The sequence below is a fragment of the Nerophis ophidion genome, linkage group LG02, assembly GCF_033978795.1.
Source record: "Nerophis ophidion isolate RoL-2023_Sa linkage group LG02, RoL_Noph_v1.0, whole genome shotgun sequence".
Taxonomy (NCBI): domain Eukaryota; kingdom Metazoa; phylum Chordata; class Actinopteri; order Syngnathiformes; family Syngnathidae; genus Nerophis; species Nerophis ophidion.
In genome coordinates, this window is record NC_084612.1 from 37431821 (window position 1) to 37444495 (window position 12675).

Sequence of the window (12675 nt, forward strand, 5' to 3'; positions counted from 1 at the left end):
GATGGACGGTTGTGTAGCTCTTTTTAGCGGCAGCTGGCCACCATGGCTCCAACCCCCCCCCCCCCGTATTACGTATTTTGCTCATCTTAAGCATATGGCGGCGTATTAATTTCACAGATGTATCACAATGTTTACATTTTGTAAACATTAAGCAGCAGTGTTGGTAAGTCGATTGAGGTGCTGGGACCACAATAGCTGAAAAAAACAAGCGTTTTGTCAATAACAAATCTCTAAAGAACACATTTTACACAGAAATTAGGCTATTTTCAGGAAAAAGTAAATCATGCCTGCGTACAATATCACAACAAATGGCAATCATATGGTTATTGTCAAAGTTAGTTTGTAACGAACCCCAAGATGCAGAGATGGAGGCAGGCATGGTTTAGGAAAATATGATTTAATAAAGATACTAAAACAAGAACAAACCAAAGGGGTAGAACAAAAAGCGCGCACGAGGCGGGTAACCAACTAAGAGAGCTAGCATGGGAGCTAGAAAACAAAAGGAACTTAGCATGGAAGCTACCTAAAACAAAAACGGCCTAGCGTGGAAGCTAGCGGGTAGCAAGCAGGAAAACAGAAGTCGTACTTGTAATACGAAAACAAACTGGAAGCAGGGAAAAAAAAACAGTAAGCTACAAACATCTAACAAATATAGCTTACCGCTACGCTGCATAGACACGACATGGCACGACAAGACAGGAGCGACAATGCCGAAGGAACAATACATGACAATAATCCAGCTCTGACTGGATGGGAAGACAAGTCTAAATAGGAGTGGGCTGATTGACACCAGGTGTGGCCAGGTGCCAATCAGCCGCAGCTAAGGGGACACACCGCTGACAGGAACTAAAGACATGAAATACTACACGCACACACACAGGAAAAACTAAAACACAAACAAACTGTCAGGGGCAAGCCTGACAGTTATTGTCCGTACTATCAGAAAACAAAAACAAAAAGGAACTACAACCAACGCTAGTAATGGTTATACTGTTGAAAATAAGTAGAGCATGTTTAGCAGCCTAATTTTGCGTCCAAAATTAAAGAGTTAAGTTAAGTTAAAGTACCAATGATTGTCACACACACACTGGGTGTGGTGAAATGTGTCCTCTGCATTTGACCCATCCCAAGAGGAGACATTTTACCAAAGTATGCCAATCGGCTACTGTTTCAAATGTTTCAGATTGCCATATAACTTTGTGCATGTAGTCCACAATATGCAAACACGAATGAGGAATTATTTTATCATGTGTTTTGGCTGTCTCCATACGTTTCACATTGCCATGACAGCCGTGCTAATGTTGGAACCCATTCCCTCAGCTAATCAGTGTATTGAGAACAAAATAGGCACTGACACCACCCATATCCACATAGCTTTTATTTGTCAAAAATATAGTTTCCCTGGTCAGTTCAATGACAGATCGACATACAGGCTAACGGAAATATATTTCCCCCGTTAGCCAATATGCCAATGTGTCATTGACCAGGCTAGCATGCTAAGCATTTCTTGCATGAACATACTAGCTTTGTTAGACAAGATCATAGCCTGTATTCGACAATATAGTGTCCATACAAAATGTCCATTTCCATTTATTACAAATCATAAGAAAACATAAATTCTTTACTTCCCTATGAAAGAGGAAATTAGCAAGTTTGGCATCAGATGAAAAATTATTCTCCGCTTTCAATCGTCACCATCTTTCAAAAGCATCCCCGATAAAATCCTCGTTTTGTGCTTGGCTTTGTCATTAATAGGTTGAAATTTAATTTTTAAATGAGCATATCCCGGCTGAGCTACTGTTATCAGTTATAGAGATATTTGAAAATAATATGATTTATTAATGCATTTTGACATATCAGAGCCATTTAATGCCATCCATCCATCCATTTTATACCGCTTAATCCTTTTGGGGTCGCGGGGGGTGCTGGTGCCTATTTCAGCTACAATCGGGCGGAAGGCGGAATACACCCTGGACAAGTCGCAACGTCATCGCAGGGCCAACACAGATAGACAGACAACATTCACACTCACATTCACACACTAGGGCCAATTTTTGTGTTGCCAATCAGCCTATCCCCAGGTGCATGTCTTTGGAGGTGGGAGGAAGCCGGAGTACCCGGAGGGAACCCACGCATTCACGGGGAGGACATGCATACTTCACACAGAAAGATCCCGAGCCCGAGATTGAACCCAGGACTACTCAGGACCTTCGTATTGTGAGGCAGACGCACTAACCCCTCTGCCACCGTGAAGCCCAGCCATTTAATGATTTACATTAAATTATTACAATGGCTCCTTTAAAACAAATGTCACAGAGAACAACAGACTTCCGTTGCTCACCCCATGTACAAGCCACGCCCATCTAAAAAAACTCATCTTCAAACCACTACTTCAGCATGACAACTATCATGGAGGCCATAGCAAAAATATGACCAATTGAGCATGGGGGCTGTGCAGTTTTTTGCGTGGGATTGTCTGTGTGGACTACGCAGAGTCAGGTTAGAGCGGGCGGGCGCTGGCTTTGTTCCGTAGGGGATGGACTAGTGTGGCGTCATGTCGGTCAGGTGTGGTGCGGCTGTTCGCCCGGTTTGCATTTTTTTGGGAAGGTTCTGGAGTGTTTGCAGATTTAAGTCGGGAAGGATAGACAGTCCTAATAACTATAGATTATGTTATTTGGTGCCATCTTAAAGGGGAACATAATCACAATTTCTGAAGGGTTTTCCTTGCCCACATAAGGGCAAGGAAAACTCACACCTAGTGGGACGTCAGTGACAATGATGACCCAGTGGGACGTCGGTGACAATGATGACTATGAGAACCTTGGAGAAGACGAAAGCAATGGATGTCGAGCGGGTCTAACATGATACTGTGAAAGTTCAATCCATAGTGGATCCAACACAGCCCCGAGAGTCCAGTCCACAGCGGATCCAACACAGCAGCGAGAGTCCCCTCCACAGCGGAGCCAGCAGGAAACCATCCCAAGTGGAGGCGGATCAGCAGCGCAGAGATGTCCCAAGCGGATACACAGGGGGGAAGAAATTTACAAGCATGCTAGCTGTTTCACTGTTAGCATGCTGAGATTTTATGTTAGCATCTTATCTAATGTGATACATTAGCAGCTAATTTTTTTGGTTGTGTTGCTTTGCAACCTCTTGAAGTATGCTAGCTCTTCTAACAACACCAACATTTAGCATTTCAAGATATATACTACATTTCAGTCCAGCTTATGCTCTTCCCCTCTCAAACAATTTTAACCTTTAATCTATTTCAACTTTCAAACCATTTCTACATTCCACTAGTATTTCAATTTAGCGCCAGCTCTTCAACATTCAAACCTATTCATTATTCAAACCATTTGAACATTTAAACGATTTCAACATTCAAATTATTTCTACATTCATCCTACATTTCATTAGCATTTCAGTCCAGCATCAGTTCTTCAACATTCAAAGCATCCATCCATCCATCCATCCATCCATCCATTTCTACCGCTTATTCCCTTTTGGGGTCGCGGGGGGCGCTGGCGCCTATCTCAGCTACAATCGGGCGGAAGGCGGGGTACACCCATTCACACTACATTCCATCAGCATTTCAGTTCAACACCCATTCACACTACATTCCATCAGCATTTCAGTTCAACTTCAGCATTGGAGCGTTTACCCCCAATTCCTTGAAGAATTGTCTTATCTCGTTATTATTATTTTAAATTATCAACAGTGCTATAATTGGTATTTTTATTGCTCCATTTGCCAGGAGTTGTGCAATAATGTTCATTGTCATTTATGTGTTATTACCATCTACTTCACAAACTGCTTCCTTGCTATAATTTTCCATATTATATTTGTACAAATCATATTTGCTGATTGTAGTGAAGACTATGACTGGTTTAATATGGATTAGCAATCACTGCAGGGTGTCGGATCAGGACAGCAATTATGCATTCAGGTGAGTGCAGGAGAAATAATAGATTGTCCAAGTCCAGATTTGCAGTTTAAATTGTCTATTGAAGACATGTATGAGTGTTATGTGTGTGTGGCTTGCTATCATACTTGCCAACCCTTCCGGATTTTACAGGGAGACTCCCGAAATTCAGCACCTCTCCCGAAAACCTCCCGGGACAAATTTTCTCCCGAAAATCTCCCGAAATTCAGGCGATGCTGTAGGCCACGCCCCCTCCAGCTCCAAGCGGACCTGAGTGACGTGTCGACAGTCTGTTTTCACGCCCGCTTTCCCACAGTATAAAGTGCGTGTCTGCCCAATGACGATATAGCTGTGGTTAGAAAAATAGTGACAGAGAATAGAACAAAGATGGACATTTCAACCCTTAACTCAACAATGAGTAGATGAGTGTTATGTGTGTGTATATGTGTAAATAAACACTGAAGTTCAAGTATTTCTTTTATTTATTTCTATATATATGTATATATATATATATATATATATATATTTAATATATATATATTAAATATTTTACTCTTAACCACGCCCCAACCACGCCCCAACCACGCCCCACGCTCCACCCCCGACCACGCCCCCCCCCATATGGGGCGGGCGTGGTCCCCCCCCATATGGCGTGGTTAAGAGTAAAATATTTTATATATATATATATATATATATATATATATATATATATATATATATATATGGCGTGGTTAAGAGTAAAATATTATATATATATATATATATATATATATATATATATATATATATATATATATATATATATATATATATATATATGGCGTGGTTAAGAGTAAAATATTTTTTATATATATATAAATGGGGGGGGGGGGCGTGGTCGGGGGTGGAGCGTGGGGCGTGGTTGGGGCGTGGTTAAGAGTAAAATATTTAATATATATATATTAAATATATATATATACATATATATATATATATATATATATATATATATAAATAAATAAAAGAAATACTTGAACTTCAGTGTTTATTTACACATATACACACACATAACACTCATCTACTCATTGTTGAGTTAAGGGTTGAAATGTCCATCTTTGTTCTATTCTCTGTCACTATTTTTCTAACCACAGCTAGATTCTCTGGCAGAGAATAAGTCTAACAAATCTCCTAGCAATTATGGACAACACCTCCCACCCACTACACTCGGACCTTGCGGAGAGAATAAGCACGTTTGGTGGAAGGTTCAGACTCCCAAAATGTAACACAGAACGACACAGGAGGTCCTTCATACCGACAGCCATCAGACTGTGTAATGCATATGTTCCTTGACTGCACTTAAATGTAGAATATATGTAGAATATATTCATATTATTTATATATTATATATACAATATATTACATATATATATTATATTATTTATTATTATTGTTTATTGTGAGCGAACTGTGGTGCTGAATTAAATAAAGTACATTCTATTCTACATTCTATTCTATTCTATGTACAGTAGATGGCAGTATTGTCGTTTTTAAGAGTGTCACAAGTTCACAACATTGGAGCTTACGGCAGACGAACTGCTTTACGGTAGACGAAAATGTGACTGCTGTTGTTGTGTGTTATTACTGGGCTGGGTGTTGCGTCACATTCGGTCTGCATCTTCCTCCTCTGCGGTTCCACCCAGAGGGCCCGCTGACAGCGCACCTGGACACGCCCCCGCGCTCGTCAAGTGGACCGCGCCCACTCTCCGCCGCAGCTGGCCGCAGTCCACACCTGTGACTGATGACGTGAGCTGCTTAAAGGACCAGTGGACCCAGGGATCCTGGCGGGAACTTAGTTCTCTGTTGAAGTACAGTAAGCGATCATCCTGCATTATGCAAATCCTGTTTTCCTTGTGTTCAGTCTCTCCGTGGTTCTCAGTGTCTTTTCCCGTGTCCCCGCAGAACTCTCCGTCACCTGCAAAGTGAGCTGTGCCTCTCACTCTTCCCCGGATCTCCTTTGTCCTCGGGTTGCTTCCTTCGTCCCTCGACTCCTCGCTTCCTTGCACGGACTACCCTGCCTGTCTTGCCCTTATTGGACTGCATCGCGTCTCTCAACACGCACCTCCAACACTTTGGTAAGACATTCCAGTTAACTTACACACATAGCCTCACACCACATACACTTTTGAATCTATAGTTCACATTCCATTCTCTTAGTTCGTTTTCTATTGTTTGATTATTATAGATATGTGATTTAACATTTATATATATATATTAAATCTCTGTACACTACTGCCACCTGGTGTCCGTTTGCCGTCACGTCCTTAGTAAACCATAACAGTAAGTTCCCGCCAAAATTATATATAGGACCTGACGGCTGTTTTTTTTTTTTTTTTTTTTTTTTTCTCTTTTGCTCGTCCCCCAGTGACTTTAGCTCAGCCCCAGTGACTTTTTTCCCCCTTCCTCCTCCCTTTTTGTCCCTCTTTGGATGTCTTTTTCTTTTTCCTCCACCATGGACAATGTTTATAGCCCTCAACACTCTCTCAAGGGACTGTTTGATTTCAATACAGGGAAGGAGGAATTTTCTCGTTGCCTGAACACCCTCTTCCCACCCTTTGTTCCTAAGCCAGCAGGAAGCGTCAGGCATCCGCTTTCGGAAGGGGGGGATAGTACTGGTGGCTGTGCTGGTGTGGGGGCGCAGCGGCACCCAGACAGGCAAACACCTTCCAGACCTATACCATCAGTCTTTCATTTTAGTACTGGTGGCTGTGCTAATGTGGTAGCACAGCTGCAACCAGACAGACTTACCCCTGCCAGAGATATCCCACCTATCTTCCGCTTTTCCCAGCCGCAGCCACCAGTCCCCTGGCTAGCCTCTGAGCTAGCGCCTGTCCACGAGCTAGCACCTGTCCCTAGGCTAGCCTGTGAGCTAGCACCCGTACCCAGGCTGGCCCCCTCATCTCCACCCGCTCCCAGCCTGGCCCTGACCTCCGCCCCTCGGCCGGCAGCCCTGACCGCTGCCCCTCGGCCTGCAGCGCCGACTTCAGCACCTCGGCCAGCTCCTCAGCTGCTCTCCTCGTCTCCGTCTCCAATGACGCCTGCCGCTTCCACGCCGCCGATGACGTCCGCCTATTCCTCTACGCCTCAGACGACGTCTTCTGCTGCTTCCACGCCTCCGACGTCACCTCCTCGTTTCTGGCGAGATGCGCCACGGCGCCATTCGTGTCCGCCTCCACGACGGCCAAGATGGTGGCTGTTCCTTGGTCGCCCGCCTCGCCGGCCTCAGCGACGTTCTACTCGCCGCCGCCACCAGACTCGTCCCCGGTGGATTCGGGGACACCTGGGCTGGCGACCCACCACCAGTTCGCCCCTCCACCCTCCCTTGACTTTTGTTCCTGTTTTTGGGGGGGGGGGTTCGACCTCCAGGACATCTGGAATCTGTCCATAGAGGGGGGATACTGTTGCGTCACATTCGGTCTGCATCTTCCTCCGCTGCGGTTCCACCCAGAGGGCCCGCTGACAGCGCACCCGGACACGCCCCCGCGCTCGTCAAGTGGACCGCGCCCACTCTCCGCCGCAGCTGGCCGCAGTCCACACCTGTGACTGATGACGTGAGCTGCTTAAAGGACCAGTGGACCCAGGGATCCTGGCGGGAACTTAGTTCTCTGTTGAAGTACAGTAAGCGATCATCCTGCATTATGCAAATCCTGTTTTCCTTGTGTTCAGTCTCTCCGTGGTTCTCAGTGTCTTTTCCCGTGTCCCCGCAGAACTCTCCGTCACCTGCAAAGTGAGCTGTGCATCTCACTCTTCCCCGGATCTCCTTCCTTCTCGGGTTGCTTCCTTCGTCCCTCGACTCCTCGCTTCCTTGCACGGACTACCCTGCCTGTCTTGCCCTTATTGGACTGCATCGCGTCTCTCAACACGCACCTCCAACACTTTGGTAAGACACTCCAGTTAACTTACACACAGAGCCTCACACCACATACACTTTTGAATCTATAGTTCACATTCCATTCCCTTAGTTCGTTTTCTATTGTTTGATTATTATAGATATGTGATTTAACATTTATATATATATATTAAATCTCTGTACACTACTGCCACCTGGTGTCCGTGTGCCGTCACGTCCTTAGTAAACCATAACACTGGGAGGACTTTAATGAAACTGCCTAACAATAAACCCACATAAGAAACAAAGAACTCGCCCTTGATCATTCTACAGTTATAACGTCATTGGGCAGACACGCTCTTTATACTGTGGGAAAGCGGGCGTGAAAACAGACTGTCGACACGTCACTCAAGTCCGCTTGGAGCTGGAGGGGGCGTGGCCTCTAGTCTCGCCTGAATATCAGGAGATTTTCGGGAGAGGCGCTGAATTTCGGGAGTTTCCCGGAAAATCCGGGAGGGTTGGCAAGTATGCATTACTTTCAAAACTTGCTGATGCAATGGTGCGTTCAAAGCCCCCGCCAATCAATCAAAAAGGTCATCCAACAAACGAGATTTCTCTACAGAATCTCTTCTCTGGTCAACAAAAGCACCATGAAGATTCTAGCGGGAACTCTCATTCAACCCTATTTCGATTACGCTTGCACATCTTGGTAACCCAGCACCTCCCAACCCTCAAATCAAGACTCCAAACATCCCAGAACAAGCTAATCAGGTTACTTCTAGACCTCCACCCCAGATCACACCTCACTTCTACCCACTTCTCCAAAGTGGGTTGGCTCAGGGAAGAAGATAGAGTAAAACAACTTGCACTGAGCCTAGTCTAAAAAAAATCTGCTACTCCTCCCTGATACCGAAATACATGTCAAACTACTTCCAAAACGTAAATGACCGCCATAACCACAACACCAGGGGGAGCTCCACAAACCATGTTAAACCCAAATTCGATCTAACAAAGGTCTTAACTCATTCTCCTTATATGCCACATCAATATGAAATGCTCTCCCAACAGGCATAACAGAAAGTGCATCTCTATCCTCCTTCAAAACCGTACCACAAGAACACCTCCAGGCAACTACAATCCTACAGTAGACTAACACCCTCCCCAACCACATACCACCTCCCCGGATCGTAAATAAAAACATTTAAATAATCAAATGTATATACTTGTTCTTATACTTTATGAACTCACTATGTTCACTGCTCGCTGTACATATCCTGCCAAGTCAGACCTACACTGTTTGAATGTCCATTTCTCAGATGATGCAATTGTTGACTGAAGTGCTGGTATCAACCAAACATAAGCCCCCCCCCCCCCACCCCCCGCCCCGCCTTATTCCACCCCAGGATTGTAAATAATGTAAATAACTCAATGTATATACTCTGATGATTAACTTGTGTGACTGTATTATGCTGATAGTATATATTTGTACAATTGATGAACGTGGACCCCGACTTAAACAAGTTGAAAAACTTATTTGGGTGTTACCATTTAGTGGTCAATTGTACGGAACATGTACTGTACTGTGCAATCTACTGATAAAAGTTTCAATCAAACAATCAATCCAGTGTAGTAAAAGTGAACTACACTCAAGCAACCCAATGACATAAAAAAACAAGCGTTAACGAGACAGTCTTTTGTACACAGATGTTTTTTTGTTGTTGTCTGTCTGTCTTATCCCCCTATTGTCGACGCAATTTCCCCCTCTATTTTCCTTTTTTTCTCTTTCTATCCCCTCTTGCTTTGGTCTGACTGCACCAAACCTTAAATAAATCCATTTAATAAAGTCAAATAAATATAAGGCAACAAAAGAAGTATCCCACATTTGTCTTTTGTAAAGTGTATCCGTACAGCAGATATGGGCATCTACATCAACTATATGACTTGCAATATGACAGGGCCAAAAAAAACAGCTATTAACAATATAAAACAGAGGGCCTAAAATAACATTTATTAAGCCACAAATACATTGATTGTAAAAAAAAAAAAAGTGCATAAATGACAAGGAGGCATGCAGCATTGCTAACAGTTGCTTTATTTATGATATTCCTCCAAATTATTTATAATACAGTACCTTAAAACAGTGGTTCTCAAATGGGGGTACGCGTACCCCTGGGGGTACTTGAAGGTATGCCAAGGGGTACGTGAGATTTTTTTTTTTTTAAATATTCTAAAAAAAACAACAATTCAAAAATCCTTTATAAATATATTTATTGAATAATACTCCGGCTTCACGGTGGCAGAGGGGTTAGTGCGTCTGCCTCACAATACGAAGGTCCTGCAGTCCTGGGTTCAATCCCAGGCTCGGGATCTTTCTGTGTGGAGTTTGCATGTTCTACCCGTGACTGCGTGGGTTCCCTCCGGGTACTCCGGCTTCCTCCCACCTCCAAAGACATGCACCTGGGGATAGGTTGATTGGCAACACTAAATTGGCCATAGTGTGTGAATGTGAGTGTGAATGTTGTCTGTCTATCTGTGTTGGCCCTGCGATGAAGTGGGGATTTGTCCAGGGTGTACGCCGTCTTGCGCCCGATTGTAGCTGAGATAGGCGCCAGCGACCCCAAAAAGGGAATAAGCGGTAAAAAATGGATGGATGGATGGAATAATACTTCAACAAAATATGAATGTAAGTTCATAAACTGTGAAAATAAATGCAACAATACAATATTCAGTGTTGACAGCTAAATTTATTGTGGATATGTTCCATAAATATTGATGTTAAAGATTTCTTTTTTTTTTTGTGAAGAACTGTTTAGAATTAAGTTCATGAATTCAGATGGATCTCTATTACAATACCCAAAGAGGGCACTTTAAGTTGATGATTACTTCTATGTGTAGAAATCTTTCTTTAGAATTGAATCACTTGTTTATTTTTCAACAAGTTTTAAGTTATTTTTATATATTTTTTTCCAAATAGTTCAAGAAAGACCACTACAAATGAGTAATATTTTGCACTGTTATAAAATGTAATAAATCAGAAACGGATGACATAGTGCGGTATTTTACTTCTTTATCTCTTTTTTCAACCAAAAATGCTTTGCTCTGATTAGGGCGTACTTGAATTAAAAAAAATGTTCAGAGGGGGTACATCACTGAAAAAAGGTTGGGAACCACTGCCTTAATACATGATTAACATTTGAAAATGAAAAATGACTGTTCAGTGCAGCAGTTATTCCACGCCGCACCAGTAAGGGCGCTGCTCTGAAATTGGTAGCTTTTCTCCAACAGCGCTGTAAGTTTATTTAAAGTTAAAACTGTGGTATAAATTATACCATGCACAGTGTGTCGTGATCATTCTTACTATAGCAGATGATCCAGACCAAAGTCTACCCGGGTATGAACCATCATTTTCCGAGTTAATACGAAACTGTGTTCCTCCTTCTACGATAATCATTTCTCATCTGGCAACAATGCAGGAGCCAGTCACCTTACCGGTGTCTTCTTTTTCTCTGCTGGGATTGCACTCAACCTGACAGCCGTAAAAGCGGCGAGTGCTTTATAAAAGAAAATGGCTACAAAACGAGGGGATAAACGGAACATTGACGGCTCGGCTGTGTCGAAGGAGGAACTGGTCGCTAATGCTAAGGACTCCACTGCACTGAACGGTAAATTATATGCCATGTAAAGGCTAACTATCACACACACTCTGGTCACAGGGGGGGAATGTACGTCCACCCGCATGGAGAGTTTACCAGGAATTAAGATGTATTTAGATTTCAATGTTGGAACACAACATGCCAGTTAAATGGAGCTAACCACCTGTTTAAAAGCGTGGTTAGCTTAGCATAAGAAAAAAAACAACCTGTCATTTTGCAATGTAGCTAGCGTGTAGCTGTCACGTGATTATCCTGGCTAAAGAGCATTGTGAAATATCGTCATTAGCTCACGTTCAGTAAACAAAATACTTTTAAATGATTGATTCCATTCAAATACTTTGCTCAAGCTGCCATTCAGATACTAAGCTGCATCTGTCTATTACAGTGGTTCTTAACCTTGTTGGAGGTACCGAACTCCATTAGTTTCATATGCGCATTCACCGAACCCTCTTAGTGAAAAATAAAATGTTTTTTTTATTTCAAGACAAAGTTATGTGTTTTTGCTAACACTTCAGTATGGAGAACATATTCTAAGTAACAAAGACTTAATTTAGAAGTTTTTGGACACTAGGGGAACATATTCTAAGTACCAAAGACTTAATTTGGAGTTATTTGGTTAGGGTTAGCCGGTTAGGGTTATAATAAGGCAATGCCGAATAGGGCATTAATAAGTACTTAATAATGACTAGTTAAGAGCCAATATGTTACTAATTTGCATGTTAATAAGCCACTAATTAATGGTGAATATGTTCCCATACTAAAGTGTTTCCATGTTTTTTTACTGGTGCACAAAATGAACCGTGCGTGAACATCACCTTGTTCAAAGAACAAAACCAACACAGTGCGTAAACTCACAACAAATAACACACCTGCAAATCAGTGTGACTTCTGCTGTTGCCGTATCCGTAATACCCTAATAGGGAGAAGTTTTTATTGACACGATGAATCAGGTGTGTTTTGACCTCCGCCGAACCCCTGATGCCGACTTACCGAACCCCTAGGGTTTGATCGAACCCAGGTTAAGGACCGCTGGTCTATTATCTTGTGATTTACAGTATTTGTTAGTGTGCGGTAATTGGGGTTGCCAACTCCCTGAAGAAATAAAAGAGGACATCCATCCATCCATCCATTTCCTACTGCTTGTCCCTTTTGGGGTCGCAGGTGGTTGCTGGAGCCTATCTCAGCTGCATTTGGGCGGAAGGCATCGTACACCCTGGACAAGTTTCCACATCATC

At 43.0% G+C, this 12675-nt stretch overlaps 1 protein-coding gene across 2 annotated transcripts in view; it reads left to right on the plus strand.

The window, feature by feature from the left end:
* The first annotated feature begins 11027 nt into the window (after positions 1–11027).
* tmem41b (transmembrane protein 41B) overlaps positions 11028–12675 on the plus strand; it is a 31400-nt gene continuing 29752 nt past the window's right edge. Inside the window, exons 1-2 of one of the 2 annotated variants that reach the window (XM_061883040.1) lie at positions 11028–11178; positions 11261–11449. In XM_061883040.1, the coding sequence (XP_061739024.1) occupies positions 11353–11449 (97 nt within the window). In that variant the 5' untranslated portion in view covers positions 11028–11178; positions 11261–11352. Of the gene's footprint in view, positions 11450–12675 lie in introns of both variants that reach the window. The other variant, XM_061883049.1, reaches the window with a different exon arrangement.